At 35.2% G+C, this 17,176-nt stretch overlaps 1 protein-coding gene across 1 annotated transcript in view; it reads right to left on the reverse strand.

The window, feature by feature from the left end:
• Nucleotides 1-9,121: 9,121 nt before the first annotated feature.
• Nucleotides 9,122-17,176, reverse strand: part of arl15a (ADP-ribosylation factor-like 15a) — a 151,470-nt gene continuing 143,415 nt past the window's right edge. Inside the window, exon 5 of the mRNA XM_055199928.2 lies at nucleotides 9,122-9,639. Within this exon, the coding sequence (XP_055055903.2) occupies nucleotides 9,490-9,639 (150 nt within the window). The 3' untranslated portion in view covers nucleotides 9,122-9,489. The remainder of the gene's footprint in view (nucleotides 9,640-17,176) is intronic.

Genomic DNA, 17,176 nt, shown 5'->3' on the forward strand with positions numbered 1-17,176 from the left:
TACACCAGTGCCATTTGTTTTGCCTCAAAATGCACACAAGTAATGTTTTTAGAAAGGCATGTTTGTTAAAATTAGTTATATTTCCTAATTAAACTAAGGTCTAGTCCTGGCTTGAGCTAATCTCTGTCCTGGAAACCACCCCTATAAAGTGTGTGTAGGACTGTGGGATGTCCACAAGTGAATTAATACACAAGGCAGATGTGTTTTTGAGTGTTTTTTATTTTACAAATATAATTATTTATTTTGGTTTCCACTTTAACATAAAATGGGGAAAAACTGGATGGCCAGGTCATTAAAAATAATTTTTTGTTTTGTTTTTCTTAAAGAAATTTCAACACGTGAATAGCTTTTACAATGCTTTTCCCTTGCTACTCAATGTTGGGTTTAATTTTATTCCTTCACCAACCTTGACAAATATATAGCCTCCATACCCGAACAATAGAAAAAAGGGCTTTTATAAAGAAAAAGAGAAAGGAAACAGAAGAAAGCATCCATGGCATGTCTCTTAATTTCAGTTCAGGTCTCTTCAAAGGCTTATTTTAGGTGGGTCGATTTCCTTTTCAGTTCTCAGGACTAGACTGAGACAAAGTAGCCCTCTCTTGGGACTTAAGGCATGCCAAAGCTTAACCCGCTAATTTTCCGCCATTTATCACTTCCTGGATTCTTCTTTTACTTAATTTACCATTCATTGCCATCAGGTTATATATGATGCTCGGGAATTTTGTCTCAGATCAAAGTACCCCCAGTTATAAAACTGAGAGGTCTAAGGACCCACACTTCAGTGCTGAAATCTCAATTTTGCTTTAATGAGATCAAGAGAGAAAGTGTTAATGTGGCCTTTCTGTTATAGCTTTGGAGATTTCCACTTATTTCCAAATGTGTAAAAAAATCTAATTAACACTGCACAATTATGTGCCTTGCGTAAAAGCTTTATATTTTTATGGCAAACACCCTAATCCGAAGGAACAGTGCATTCAAGGAATAAATTGTTTATTTGTATCTGTGTTACTTGGGAATCCAATACACAATTATTTCATCATTTAAAACTGTATAATAATAAAACCATCCAAACTTTGCTGATCAGTATTACTCTTAAAGAGTTTATCTATGGGAAAGATAAAAGAAAAACAGAATGGCTTTACTTCTCTGTCTCTCTCTCTCTCTCTTTCTTTCTCTCCCTCTCTCCTGTCCCGTTTGAAGAAGATGCAAGTTGGCAGCACAGGAGAAGCTTGAAGATTAATGGTGTAAAGGGGGGCTCTGACAGCCTTTCCACTGGTTGCAGTTCTCCTGGGTGGCCCGATTGGTCTTGGATGTCACTTTTGCTACTTAATCTTGTGTATGTGAAACAGCCTGACATGCTTGAAGAATTCCGTCTGTCCACGTCTGTATAGACATCAACCTGTGAGACAGTTACAGGGAATCATTGATAGCACGGTCCCTTTGCCACAGCCATAATAATAATTCCCGAGAACCCCTATTTTCTTTAGGAACTTTGTAGATAATTATCAATATTCATTTAATGTACCATGGAGCAAATTTAAGACAATGTATGATGCAAATAATTGATGTTGTCATTTTTGTTTTATGTAGGCTATAGAGAGAAGATACAGTCAATTTTACCTAATATTTTAAGTGTTGAAAAAAAGTGACATAACTTATAAAAACAAGTTGAAATTGTTAACTTAATTTGTCAAGTTAAAATAACATAGAAATATATGTTGATTTGATAAAAATGCTAAATTTTTTACAGTGTAGACCGATTAGCGGTAAATTCTCTTGAGAAATAATGCTATTACTATTTAGCTGAAAAGCAATGAAGTAGTGCCATAATTGTTTTTAAGATATCAAACTATTTGGATCGGTTTCCTGGACAGGGATTATAGTCCTTGACTAAAATAAATGTAAGAGCTGTCCAAACTGAAATCAACTTGCACTGGCATATCTTAAAATACATCCGTGCCCTTTGTTTTGCCTCAAAATGCACACAAGTCATGTTTTTAGTAAGGTGTTTGTTAAAACTAGTTATATTTCCTAATCAAACTAAGGCCTAGTCCTGGCTTAAACTAACCTTGTCCAGGAAACCGCACCTTTAAGCTTTGTACATACACTGTAAAAAATACTTTTAATAATGCTGCCTTCAAATTTTTTGTTGAATCAACTCGGATTTACAAGTCATTTCCACTTACTATTATTTATCTTAACTAGAGATGAGTTGTTATAACTACATGGGAGTTGTTATGAATTATAAAATGAAGTTGACTTTTCTCAACTATATTTTATACGTTGTGACAACTCATCTCTGTTGACATGACTTGTAAATCTGAGTTGATTTAACAAAGTATTTTTTACAGTGTACATGCACTGTCAAAAATTTTTTGCTGCCTTAAATTTTTTTAGTTTTATCAAATTAAAACTAAAAAAATGTATCAAATATACATTTACAGGTCATTTCAACGTACTATTATTTATCTTGACTAGAGATAAGTTGTTATAACTTATAAAATATAGTTGAAAGAAGTCAACTTCATTTTAAGTTGTAGCAACTCATCGCTTGTCAAGTTAAATAATAGTAAGTTGGCATGACTTGTAAAAAAATAAGGCAGCTGAATTTGTGTGAAGCTGTAATTGTGAGATTTGTTTAGTGTATTGTACATTTTATATCCCAAATAGTATTTACTGCGGGGTCAATACATTACGGAAGGGATGAAAGATCTACTTCTGTCAGTGCATGAGTACTATCACTGGATTTTTCTTAATAGCAGTTGTCAGACAGGCAGAAGTACAGTATAACATCATGAATCACACTTTGACATCCTGAAAAATAAATGTAGGCATCAGAAGAATGAACTAATGATGTGAACTGATTTCTTGTTTGACTTTTTGACCTAATCCTCCCTCCTATTCTCTCTGTGACCCGAGTCCTTACCTATTTTCTCTCTCTAGTGAGTGAAAAAAAAACATACTGTATGTTCCTAGTGACTGTGTATCATGCTCCACCCAGGCCCCAAACATCTCTCATTTCTCAACCTACTTGCAAAATCTACAAAAACCTGCTGTGATTCCAGTAGCCTTCATGTAGAGTGTCATTTAAGGCAGCATACTGTAGCAAAATTGGACTTCCTATTTCCCTAATATATTTTGTTCATCCTCAAACCCACAGATTATATTTGTAAAGCACAGGTGTCCCTTGTCCCTGGGAAGTGTGTGTTTACTAGACCGTGACGATGAAGAAGTTGCTTTTTCCTTTAACCGCATGCTTCATTTGTATTTGTGAGCTGTTAGCTGCCCACATGTCGTAAGTGAGGCCGCAGCCTGGTGTAAACTGTTTGGATAAAATGAAATAATCCACCTCCAGTGCTTGGAACAGAGCCCTAGAAGACATCAAATAGACCATTTGAAATGGGGTAATCAAATATTTACAACACGATAACCACTGACAAATTGAGTGTCCCATGGTACGATTCACATTCTGTGCTTTATTAACTGGATCGATTTGTCTTTCGCAGTTATTTCAAGTTTCATGTTATTGTCCATATTGATGTCCAACGTTGCTTTAACAATTAAGTCATTAGTAAATGATAATTCCTTATACACATGCTACGATAAGACAAATAAATGGGCTATTCTGTAAATAATAGTGGATAGCATACATCTGGCCACACCAGCAAGCTGATAAAAGATCTTTTTTTGGAAATGTCACTAAATATTTAGACATTTAGAAACCCTAAAGTGTCGCTCATGCCCATTAGGCAACTTCTGAAGAACTCTGAACTTTGCCGAACGAACAATTGCAATGTCTGGACGTCTAAATCTTCCCCTCGGTATATCTAAAGGAGGAGTTCGTCCAAAGTGAGGTCAGTTGGACACATCGGATTGTCTTTTTCATTCATGAGAGAAACACAATGGCTGCAGTGACCACCACTGGATGACCTTTTCAACAGACCTCATGCCCTCATTTGATTGACATTTCTCTTTGACGGCAGGGGGCGGAGACGGCTTTCGGAGGGCAGATTCTCTTGGGTAAATCCTCATCCACATCTCTTTCCTTTGGACAACAAAGAGTTTGATGTTTTTGTCTCTAATAAGGAGCCCGATCCCTTGTTGTTTTGATGAGTGGGCCACCTGGGACACACATCTCCATCATAGTGTCAAAAGATGAGAGCGAAAGGAGAAGAGAAAGAAATTCCACCAAAGCGGCACAAACAGAAGCTTGAATGACAAGCTCAACCCAAAACGGTCAGCAAAGTGACCAAACCTCTTGTCCGTGTCATTAGACACAGACTGGAGCAAACCAGCCACAAAAAGCAGACACTCAGACACTTCAATGATGTTAGCAAGTAACCATATCTTCAACTCTTTGTCTTTCAAACTGCGGTCCACGGATGACTGGTGGTCAATGAAGTATTTCTAATGGAGCTGATCAGCTGACTAAAAAAGACTTTAATAAATATTTTATTGACGAAAGCACGAACTGATTGATCAACTCATAACAAAATAAATTAACCAATTGCATAAACATTAATTTATAAAATTATAAAACTTGATTTTACTAACGTCATTGAAAGTTATAAAGTACATCAGTGAACATAAGTGTTCAGTTTAACTTCTCAGAAAACTGACTCATTTTGGTTTATTAACTAAAAGTAGCACTCTAGTTAATTCCTAAGAATAAAATAGCTGTCTATCACAATTCAAAGGTTTATAAACTGCAGATAATTGTTTAGGTCTGTATTTTTCATTATTGTTGCACTTGTACACCACCTAAAAGTTTTAGTAGTGCTGTAGAAGAAACACAATAAAACTTTTGTGATCAAAATGTGCATATACAATAATCAATGGCATCTGAACTGTCTGAGATAAGGGCTTCTCGATGACATTTCAGAAATGCACTGATTGGTTCTAAAAATATGGTAAAAAATATAAAGTACACTCAAAAAAATAATTCATTGGATTAACTCAATAAAATTGTGGGCCATCCAATATGAATGTGTACCCCAACTCATAAAAAACTGCTGTACACAATAAAAATATATTGAGTTAGTCCAACTCAATTTAAAGTAAACGGCAATACTCAATTAGTTGCCTCAACTCAATTTAGTGTAGTCTGAATAACTCGATTTAGCGTAGTTTGAATAGCACAATGTAGTGTAGTCTGAATAACTGAATTCTGTTATTTTATATAAAATGTTTTTATATCATACTAATTAGCATAAGCGCATGTTAGCATGCTAATAATAATAACATATGATACTTTGGATGAGCATGTGAGAAGAGACTGATCTCCAAACAGGCATTAACACAGTTAGTGCTCATTGAGAGAAATCCGTCACATCCACAACCTAACCACAAGCGCCACTCTTCTGCACGATGGTAACCAAACAATTTGAAAAAAAAAAACACAAACGCTTCTAAATCAATAAGATAAACGGACAGTAAACACTATTAAGTCTTTCTCTTTACCTAAAAATGCATAAAATAACACTTAATTAAAAAAAAACTTTTCAAAAGCAGTTGCATGCAATGCTTGCTTGCGAAATTATTTTTTCAGAACCCAAACTCAAACTAATTGTGTTAATGCAATTAAAATGAAATCAATAAATTATAGTACATATTCATTTTTTGTTAGACTAATTAAAAATATATACTTATTGCTCTTAATGAGGTATTTTAAATTAATTGAACACAATTTTAATGTGTCATTTCTAAAAAGGGCTTGAATCATTTTTTTGATTGTACCTCTGAAACTCTTCATCTGAGCAATATTTTGCCCTTATCTTAGTTTCCCACTGCAGCTGATATCATTGATAGCTCACACATGTTGTTTGCTTTACCGAGAATGTGTGTGGTGCCATGCTGAGAACCCTGACATGTATAGGAAAACATCTTTAAATTAACCCCGGTCGAATGTCACTTTTCTCCTCTCTTTAAAACATAAATAGGGGAAGACAAACAAAAACCTGCTGGCTGGCTTTTGTTCCGAGTCCTGTTGTCAAGATTAGAAAACTACTGTGTTTATTTTTAATCCCGTGATGTTGGGAAAACCCATCGGTGGTACAGTATCCCAGTCATGCATATGGCAAGAGATTGGCCCCCTGACTGGGAAGAAGTTAAAACTGCTAAAAAAAATAATAATAGCACAGTGTGGCACAGTATTGGATCATGAGGACCAGATGGATGTCAAGGGAACATCTGTTGCATTTTCACAGGGGTGAGTCCATTCAACAGGTTGAAATTACTTGAATGTTTGAACGGAGGGAGACCAAAACATTCGAACGTGCCTTGTTTTCCTTGTAAACAAAAAGGTTCCCATTACAATTTCAGATTCAGGCTTGACTGAAGGGACTTAAACGATGAGGCAGGCTTGCCTTTGAGTAAACACAACTGGGAAAAGAGTATATCACCGAAAAGCGCCACCCCCCCCACCTTTTCAAAAGTCATTATAACAAAGATCACCGCACTCTGTTCCAAGTCTTTGTCTGTTGCTGGTGAATTCCTGCAAAGGAACTAAAAATAATCTCTGTCTAGACACAGCAAGTGTGAAACTGAGCCAAGCGAGAAAAATTATATGCAAATGGAGCTAAGGCTGCTATTATAAAAGACATCCCGTGTGGGAGGGTTTGTGGACTAAACGAAGCCAAAAATTCTTAAATCTTGAATAGGTTTATACCTGTGACATAACCCAGTGTGTATCTAATTACATGACTGAGGTTTAGATGATGTCACGTGACGTGGAGGAATTGGCCATCTAATAAGTTGGTGGCCCTAGGGCCTATGAAATCGGTGTGTAGGCCTCTTTGGAGTGGAGACAGATGCTGAACTCACAATTCGAACAGGCCAAACTGGTTGTCGGCAGCGTTTCTGCATTGAGGGTGGGCTCCATTAGCGTGACCAAAGGGAAGCAGAGCGACCCAGAAACAAGGGGCAAAGGGCTTTCTCTGAGAGCGGCTAGACAAGGGAGCAGTAGACTAGAGCGTCAGCCGCAGACAGAGGAAGAGCAGATCAAAGAATCGCAGGGGCAACCTGCGTGACAGACATTGTATTAAAGCAACGTGGGTCGTTTGAAAAGACGGGAGGAAAAACTAAACCTGGCCGAGGGATGATACATCACGAACCCTGTCTGAGAAATGTTGACTTTCCTTTTTTATCTACATCAGATCGTGAGCGTATGAAATTTGCGTTCAAGGCCGAGATTAGATGTGGAGGCAATGATACGATGGACAATTTTACTGTGTAGCTTTGATTTGATTTGATTTGATATTGAAAGTATATTAAATGCATTTGCATAACAGTAATTAACTTTAAAAAAAATGGTCCAAAGCTGTCACTGAGGCAGTACCATTTAAAAAGGACCTCATATGTACCATTTACGTACAAATGTGTATACATTTAGTACCAATATGTACCTCTGAGGTACTAATTTGAGGTGCAAAGGTGTACTTATTGAACGACTACTGCCCCAGTGACAGATAGGGACCAATTAATTTACAAATATTTTTATTTACAGTTAAAATTTACAATTCATCGAAATGCATAGACTTAAATGCAGTAAAATGGGTGATTCTCGCGAAATTAGACTTATGAGGTGTCAAACATTTTGATAAAAAAGTAAATGCAAAGTAAGAGTATCAAAATAAGAAGCATACAGTTACAAACATCTCTTCATGTACTATTTGCACATGATTTCAAATGACATCATATAAAACCAATTTTGTTGTTTTTTTCCACATTTAAGGTGAAAATGTTCATTACCGCAACATGTCCATGACTGGGTTCTTTGAAATGGAAATATTTATAAAAAAAAACAAAACTTCAATGCATGTTATACTACAGTACAAACATTTACAGTAAAGAAACATCTGGTATTTGGTGATCATTTGTAAATGTAGAGACAATAATAAGGAATATAAATGTGTCCAAGTTCAATTTTCTCATCCTCCGCAACAATTTTAAATCATTGTTTAAGCCCTCAAGGAAGGGACATAATTGACTGTGACACTCAAGATGGCTACCAGGTAAGCAGTTTTTATTTTTTCTCTCCAGATAAAAGTTGCAATTTTGTTTGTCAGTACCTAGACAACTTTTTAGTTCTCATTACCGAAACATGAGTTTGTAAATGCATATATTTAATTTCATATCATGTTGCGGTAATGATAATTTTTGACAATGATAATCTAAAAAAATGTAAATAATTCTATAGGAAATATTTCTTTAAATCCTCTAAAAATAATGGTTATAGTAAGTTCAGACCATAATCTTACATGTGCAAAAAAAAAATTGGCTTCAAGGGCTTTTTAAAAATTCTGATGCTGGACACCTTCTAAATCTGGATTTCGTGAGAATCACCCAAATATGTTTTTCAAAAATAAGACATCAAGTGCAATTGGCGGGCAAAATCTAAGACATACTATAAATACACAAAATAGCATGCGTGTCTCAAATGAAGGGACTGACGCCTAAACAACTCTGATAGTTTCGAGACACCTGTGAGACATAAAATATCACACATCAGAAAGGTGCACAGTCAGGAATCTAAATCTGTGGAGAGGAATTTGGATAATACCAGCGGGAAGAATCGGGTGAGACTGAAGAGCGTGGCTGGGCGAGTGAGGTGGCAGACAGGGAGAGTCTTCACAGACAGTTGGAGGGCTTAAGCCTGGCGGACAGGGACTTGTCAAATGCAGCTGTTGTGGACACTGATTGATAGAGTTTGTATTCCAGCCTGAACCTGAAACAGCTTATGCGGTGCCAAGCAAAGGGGTGTGTCGTCTTTTCAAACCAAATTAACAACATAATTTGGAAATAGTAATAAGCAGTATGATAAAACTCAAAAGTTTGTTTTGGAAAACTTTCTAATTGCATAACTATAATCTAACTTAAAAAGTGTATGAGAGATTACGAAATTTGATCAATTTAAAAAAGCCTAATATTCATAGCATGGTTCGCAGACCAAAAAATGTCTAGTGAATTGCTTCATAATATAAAGCAATTTATAATGTGTGATTGACTATATTCACCTGTAAAAAAATATTTCTTAGATTTTATTCAATTCATGATTTTTCAAGTCTTGGAAAGTGCAGTTCAAAAATGACTGTGAAAATTCTGTTTTAAAATTTTCCACACCGAACTGTGAATTTGTCGTGAAAATTAATTGTTACAAATTTATACAAGCTCATAAGATATAAACAAATTCATATAAAAACAACGTAAACACATCATATTCATAAAAACAACATAATAGCTTCTCAAATAGCTTATTACTATTACAAATAATGGTAAAAAATGACATTCTTAAAGGACATTGATTTACCTCCTACCAAAGCAGGATATGTGTGGACCTTAACCTAAGGTTAAGAAATATGTCTGCCAAACCATCAAAACATGCATCTATGTCTCCAGTGGGTTATAAAACATCTACGTGCGAGAGGTCCAAAAGATTCCTTCTAGCAAACAACACTTCAAACCCACTTTCCACTTTGAAGTTTGATTGAATCATATCCTGCTAGGTTGCACCTCCTCTTCCAAAAGGCAGATGAGTTGACTAAAACTCTCCTTCACTGCCTCCATGTTGTTTGTTGTGCTGCCGGTAAGAATCCATTTCCTCCCACGTGCCAGAGGTTGCAATTCGAAGTACTTCTGTATCTGAAAAATATTACAAAATATTAAATTACGGATGTTTTCTAAATATGACACAAAATTTTTGTCTTGCAAAACCATAATCTACAACCTGTATAATTTCTTATGAAATATTATATGACTAATAAATTCTAATAATCTGCATAATTCATTTGCATGCAGAAGCTGTTGCAGTAAACCCCCATCATTAGGTCAAAGAAGCTCTCCATGCATGTCAAACAGACCGCTGTTAGGTTTCAGAAACAAAACAAATTCATCAGAGAGATAGCAAAAACTGGCCAAATCAACATGATAGTTGATTCTGAGAAAAAATATGAATGCACTGGAAAGCTCAACAACAATTTAAAGACCTGAACATTCATGGAAGAAAACAGCAGTGGATAAATGCAGGATCCTTTCCAAGAAAAAAAACATCCAGTCAAGTAATGAACACTCAAAAGAGAGGCACGTCATTGTCAAAGTCTACAATGAAGAAAAGACTTACAAACCATTCATAAATCGCAAGAATAGAAAAGACAGATTAAAAGCCAAAACAGTTCTGGACCATTTCTCAATCTGTACCAAAATGACGAAGAAAAAGTATGGCGAAGATTTGGAACAGCTCATGATTCAAAGCATACAACATCATCTGTAAAACATGTTGGAGGTAATATGATGGCATGAACATGGTACCGCATCACTGGTGTTTATTAATAATGTGATTGAAGACCCCAAATTAATTTTATTTAATGTCTGTCCAGATTCAGAAAATGCAGTAAAGTTCTCTGGATGCCATTTTACAGTCCAGATGGACAATGACCCAAAACTAACTACAAAACCAAATGAGGAGGTTTTAAAGGTAAAAAAGTATGAGATTCTGCAAAAGTCAAACTTCTGATATTTACACGATTGAACATGCATTTTACTTGCTAAAAACAAAACTAAATGTAGAAAGACCTCAAGAAGACCTCAGACAGTGATTGTATGCAAAGGATTCTCAACAAAATATTAAAAATAAACAAATTTGAGCCCCTGAAATGCGGAAAATTTGGAAAAATAGTGTTGACAAATTCCTAAACTTCAAAAATGAGTGAGAAAAACACATTTAATAGCAGTGCAGATACACAGATTGAAGGGTACGCATTGCTAAATCTTTCACATTATATTTTTGTTCAACCCCTTGAATTAAAGCCTAAAGTCACGTCATTTCATTTTAGCTCTACTACGTTGGCATACAGAGCCAAAACTATGAAAATTGTCCCATACGGCAAAACTATTTTTAAATATTTATTAAAATATTAAAAATGGCCAAAACATATATTTGCTGAAATATATTTTGGAATATGTTTACAAAAATATATTTTTCATCCATATATTTTTGTATATTTTGAGATATATTTAAAAAATAAATACATTTTAAAGCATTAAAAATATATTTTCCCCTCCATATTTTTCAATCCAATTTATATATAATATAATATATATATAATAATATATAATATTGCTACCCAGTCTCACAAAATTATGTACCTATAGTCACATGATTTTTTATTCTTTTTCGTCACCAATTTTCCGCGATTTTTTTTGTGATCGTATCACAAATTTCTGTTTATGTGTCATTGTCACGTATTGGTTACTCAACTGCTTTTTCCTATTTTTCGCTTCGGTTTAGGGTTAGATTTGGTGTTTGGGTTAGGATGTCACTTTAAGTATTGGTATACTATTTTTTTCTAAATTTTAAACCATTGTCGTTAGGGTTAGAGTTGGGTTTGGGTAAGGATGTCTTTTATGTAATTCTAATCCTAAACCGAAGCAACAATAGTAAGAAAATAACAGAACAAAACAGTTGAGGAACCAATACGTGACAATGACACATAAACAGAAATTTGTGATACGATCACGAAAAAATGTGAAAATTCAAAAAAATTGCATGACTATAGGTACGTAATTTCGTATCGCATTGAAAGAAAAACTTGTAAACAGTTTTAAAAAGGTTAAAATTATAGTTTCAACTTAAAAAATATACTTCATAAAATTAACTTGTATTTAACATATATTTAAAATATTTTTTGTTTTAAATAATACATTTTTGCCATATAAAATTAAAAATGTATTTGCTTGCCCTTGAAATAAATATATGTTTATATTTGAAGGTTAAAACTAAATATATTTCCAAATTCAAAAATATATTAAATTGAGCATTACTTTCTACAAAATGTATTTAGCATATATTTAAAATATCTATTTTTGGCCGGAGAAATTTCTTTTTTTGCCATATGGGGTGTCAAGTATCTAAAAATGTATGGACCTTGACTGTACATGCAAAAATCTCCACTTATAATAAAGTATCCGGTTACGATCATGCATGTAGATGAATGGCTCAAAATTCAGCCAAAATCCTTATATTTTCAGTAAACCAAGTAAAAAACTTTTGCACTTGATGTACACATGCCATCAGTTCCTATAATTCGTCTTCTGGGCACTAAATGACTTCGTTCTGAAAAATCGTTTGGTGCTTTGGTGACAACAAAGCGGTATTTCTGAATGGCCTGAGGTAGTGACTAAGTCAATTTGAAGAGAATGTATTTGATAAACGTATGATACGTGCCAAGAGCATTCGGTTCACATCATGCTGACACTTAGCAGCTTCTGCACCTGAGCTCTTCATTTATATATGTGATTAATTTTAAATCATTGCTTGATTAATAAAATATATACAACAAATTTGATAAAAACTTTTTTTGAAAAAATTGCTTTCATGTATTAATATGAAGTTAAAATGTTAATATCTGCTTTTTTAAAGTTTTGTTAAAGTCTGGGCTCTGTAATGTGAGGTCAATGTGCGGCAGGGAAACTATGCACATTTCGTTAATACAGTATGTACTTGGCTTTCTCAAGCCTGTTAGTAATGGCCGATTACAGAAGATCATATGTCAAAGCTTTGTAATCTGCTTGAATATATTTTTCTCAGCACTTCATTATTATGTCAGCAGATCAGAACCATCTGTAAATTGAATCTCGTGCACTTTAGCTCAACAGACACAATACATCTAAGTTTGTAATCAGAGTATCAGGGATATTTGTATTTTGCATGTAAATTTTGAGTCATCTGTGATGATAAGAACCTCTCGTTTTGAAAAACATGTTTTGCATGTGACCAAAATGACAATTATAGTTACACCAGACAAAGCCACATACTGTACTGTAGTTAAACATGCATTGATCCACAGATAATTGAGTCACTCAGGCAACAAATGGAAAAACATTGCATTGAGTTATTTTTTCCTGATAGATAGCATGAGATGAGACATGAATCCATGGTATCCAGACAGACAATTTGGTACACAGTCAGAGATATTCATCTATCATCCACAAATTACCTTTCTCAAAACAAAAGACATAGAGAATCATATCTCTAACCAAATGAGATAATCTGCAAGGTGTCCATTGATAACGGCACAGACAAAGAGATACGGTACAGTCTACGAGCCAGATAACATCCAGACCAAAGGATCTGTTGCTACAAAACAGATGAAACTATGTATATCATTTCAACATCTGCAAGCATGATTGACACTCGCTGCTAAACAGATTATAACAGATAACAGATCTATTTGTAATTTTGGCCAAAGTGCATTAAAGAAACAAAAAAATTAGATTTGTTTTTGTTTGTTTTTTTGCAGTGGAGTGCAGGCATCTAACAGTGCCATGCTGGGATTTATTAGTGTCTGCTGTTTCTTTACCGCCAAAAGATTGTGCCTCGTCTTTCCTCCTGCCGAGTCTTTAGGGGGCATTGAGCTGTGGCTCGATCATAGTGTAACAGGAGTTTAATGACAGATTAGGTCACTTGAGCGGGCGTTAGCCCTGGGGCCTGACCGACCCAAACAGTGTTAACAAATCCGTCTTGTAAAAGGAGCTGCGCCAGGCTTGCAATGAGACAATCTGCCTTCTGGCTTGCCAGTCTGTCTGTCAGTCTGAGACAGGCCCCCTCTTCTGGAGAATACACTACTTGCAAGAAAAACCTCTCTGGTGTTTCATCTAGGTCACAAACAACAGTGCGAAGAGGCACAATGTTTACTTTCTTACAATGGATGCACAATCGTGTCTTTGTATCTAATGAATAAATACTATAAAATGACTGGTGGTGTGGCAGGGGAGGTTGTAAGGCTTTCTTAGTATAGATTTCTCTATATAGCAAATATTAGTACACTGTCAAAAAACTATTGTCAAAATACCCCAGCTGTCACTGGGGCAGTATCCTTTCAAACAGTACAGCTCTGAACCTAAAGAGTACCTTTAGAGGTACATATTACAGTTTTTTACAATCACTTTGCTACTATTTTCAGAACATTGATGTCATTTTTCACAACTCTAGACACAAAACTCACAACCAAAGATCAAAATGCACATTTTTCAAAACTCTTAACTCTTTTCTCAATTGCTTGGATACAATACACATAAAACTTGGATCATTTGTTCATTCAACCAAAATCACATGTTCAATATGACACAACTTAACATCAAAGTACTACTGTTTCAAAAGGCTATTCACACATCACATTTCAAATAAGTGTTTATTCATTTTCTTACAATGATCTAACTATCAATCAATACAACTGCCCAAAATGATAAGTAACTGTTGCATTATTCGTAATAGTTGTATGGAAACAGACAAAGAATCTTCCATGTTTACTGAAAATCATGAAAGTTTCAAGATAATGAGGTTCATTGTAACCAATAAGCATGGAGCATGAACCAATTGTCACTGTACTGTATAGATGCAGGCCCTTGTAATTGCTTGTCCAATTCTGCCAACTTGTTACTGATGATTGAGTGCAGATTGTGAAATGATGTGACCTATGTTGTGATTGTACTGTAGTGTTTTCATCAATACATTACAAACTTTGTTCAATGATTCCAATGTGTCTGTCGTATTCTCTCTACTACTGCAGAACTTTTACAGATATGTATTTGCTCTACATGTACCATAATGAAATCTGTATCACCAATTTTGTTCTACAATATTTAATGATTGTACAAACAATGACTTAGTGAAACTATCAGTTGCTTGTGTGTGGGTGATCTATAGTTATGTTTCCATGGTATTTCACAGTAAATTTGTGTTTTGAAACAATGATTGTCCAAGTGCAAGATGTCTTTAAAGATGTGAATGCACAATGCAATGTTTTGAACACTAGACAGCCTGTGTTACAAGTGATTACCGTTTTGAGTTTTGTATCTAGAGTTGTGAAAAATGACATCAAGGTTCTGAAAATAGTAGCAAAGTGATTGTAAAAAACTGTAGTATCTCAAAAGTACCTATTGGTACCAAGTGTATATCTGTAGGGGAGAGTTGTCACACTTTCCACACTGTCTAACATTTACTGAACACCATAAATCACAATGGTATAAATCTCATACCAACTGAAAAAAGGAAGTCTTGGGCACATATGTTTTATTTATTACATTTTCATATCTCATTATGGAGTTGTAGACCGTTGATTAGAGCATGTTCACTTGTGACAACTTGCCCCCTCGGCGGGTACTAGATTATCTAAAAAACGTTTTAAGTCTCCTGGGATGTCATTTTTACTATAATTCAGGTGTTTTCTGTACACAGATGATGATATGAGGTACGTGTTTAAAGTCAGAATTCTGAGATTAAAGTCAGAATTCTGAGATTAAAGTAAGAATTCTGAGATTAAAGTCAGAATTCTGAGATTAAAGTCAGAATTCTGAGTTTAAAGTAAGAATTCTGAGATTAAAGTCAGAATTCTGAAATTAAAGTCAGAATTCTGAATTCTGAGTTTAAAGTCAGAATTCTGAGATTAAAGTCAGAATTCTGAGATTAAATTCAGAATTCTGAGATTATAGTCAGAATTCTGAGATTTAAGTCAGAATTCTGAGAATAAAGTCAGAATTCTGAGTTTAAAATAAGAATTCTGAGATTAAAGTCAGAATTCTGAGATTAAAGTCAGAATTCTGAGATTAAAGTCAGAATTCTGAGTTTAAAGTCAGAATTCTGAGAATAAAGTCAGAATTCAAATATTTTTTTCACCAGTGGCCCTAATCCTCTTCCGTAAATCTCAATGGCTTTCATTCCCATTCACACAAAGATATATTACAGATACATTAATAAAGATACATTGACAGAAATACATTGTTCATACAGCAAAGAGGATATAAGACAGATGGTCAGAAAGTGTTTTATGAGAGAACGACAACCACAACCATTATCAATGGCTTGTTGTCTTTACAGCTAGCTAATTTTACAGACAGTAATTTGTAATGTGTCTGAGGGTGTAAGTGATTAAACAAATTTTCTATGAGCATTAGTAAAATCATCAGCTAATATAAACTAAGAATAAACAACATTATTTTCAATCTAAGTATTATTAATCTTTGTTATTGTTAGATAATGCCAATACAAATGTTCACGTTTGTTCACTGTGCATTAACTAATGTTAACAATTGCAAATAATTAGTGCAAATGTATTTGTAATTGCTGAAATTGACATACATGCAAAATGAGTATTGTTTATTTTTAGTTCATGTTATAGAATAGAATAGAAATAGAACAGACAATTTGATGGTTTAAGGATCGGTGGTTGTTTTGCAGGTCTCCTTGGGAAACACAACAGCGGAATGAGTCAAGTTGATTTAATTTTAGTTGAAAGGCATACACATTTATCAGATGTTTATATAAGCTAGATCTTTCTGTCCCATCTATAGGATGATATGACACAATCCGTGGTCATGTACGAGCACAGCTTTGATTGGCTGTCTGAAAGGGGCCAGACATGGCATGAGCTGAATGGGGTGGCTGGGTTCAGGCCCGGATTGGCCATAGGGAGAACCGGGAGGATTCCCGGTGGGCCGGTCTGGGTTTTTTTGGCCACGAGGGCCGGTGTTGTCATGCCACCGGGATGACGCGTATTTGCGGGTGAGAGATGTCCTCGCCGCTTTATGCACAAGTTGATTGTGTCCCGAGTCCCGACCACTTATTGGAAGAATTCTTGCATTAGGGTTCATTGACATCTAAAACGCATGGGAAACGCAGGACGTGCCGCTGTCTTCTGGTTTTCAAAGCGCTTACTTGAACACGAGTTTCTATATTGAGTGCGCTTGCCGGCCGCGCGTCTATATTTAAAATAAACTTGAGCGCGTCTTTTGAGTGCGCTTGCCGGCCGCGCGTCTATTATATTTTAAATAAACTTGAGCGCGTCTTTTGAGTGCGCTTGCCGGCCGCGCGTCTATATTTTAAATAAACTTGAGCGCGTCTTTTGAGTGCGCTTGCCGGCCGCGCGTCTATATTTTAAATAAACTTGAGCGCGTCTTTTGAATGCGCTTGCCGGCCGCGCGTCTATTATATTTTAAATAAACTTGAGCGCGTCTTCGCTTGCCGGCCGCGCGTCTATTATATTTTAAATAAACTTGAGCGCGTCCTAATACAAACGGGCTGGCCTCTAAAAGGAAAATAATTTACAAAACGTATTTTTTTATCCAAGTCATAGATGAATTCTCTATGAATAGTCATTATTCATCGTTTATTGCAAGAGGAACA

The sequence above is a fragment of the Misgurnus anguillicaudatus genome, chromosome 22, assembly GCF_027580225.2.
Source record: "Misgurnus anguillicaudatus chromosome 22, ASM2758022v2, whole genome shotgun sequence".
NCBI classification, from domain to species: domain Eukaryota; kingdom Metazoa; phylum Chordata; class Actinopteri; order Cypriniformes; family Cobitidae; genus Misgurnus; species Misgurnus anguillicaudatus.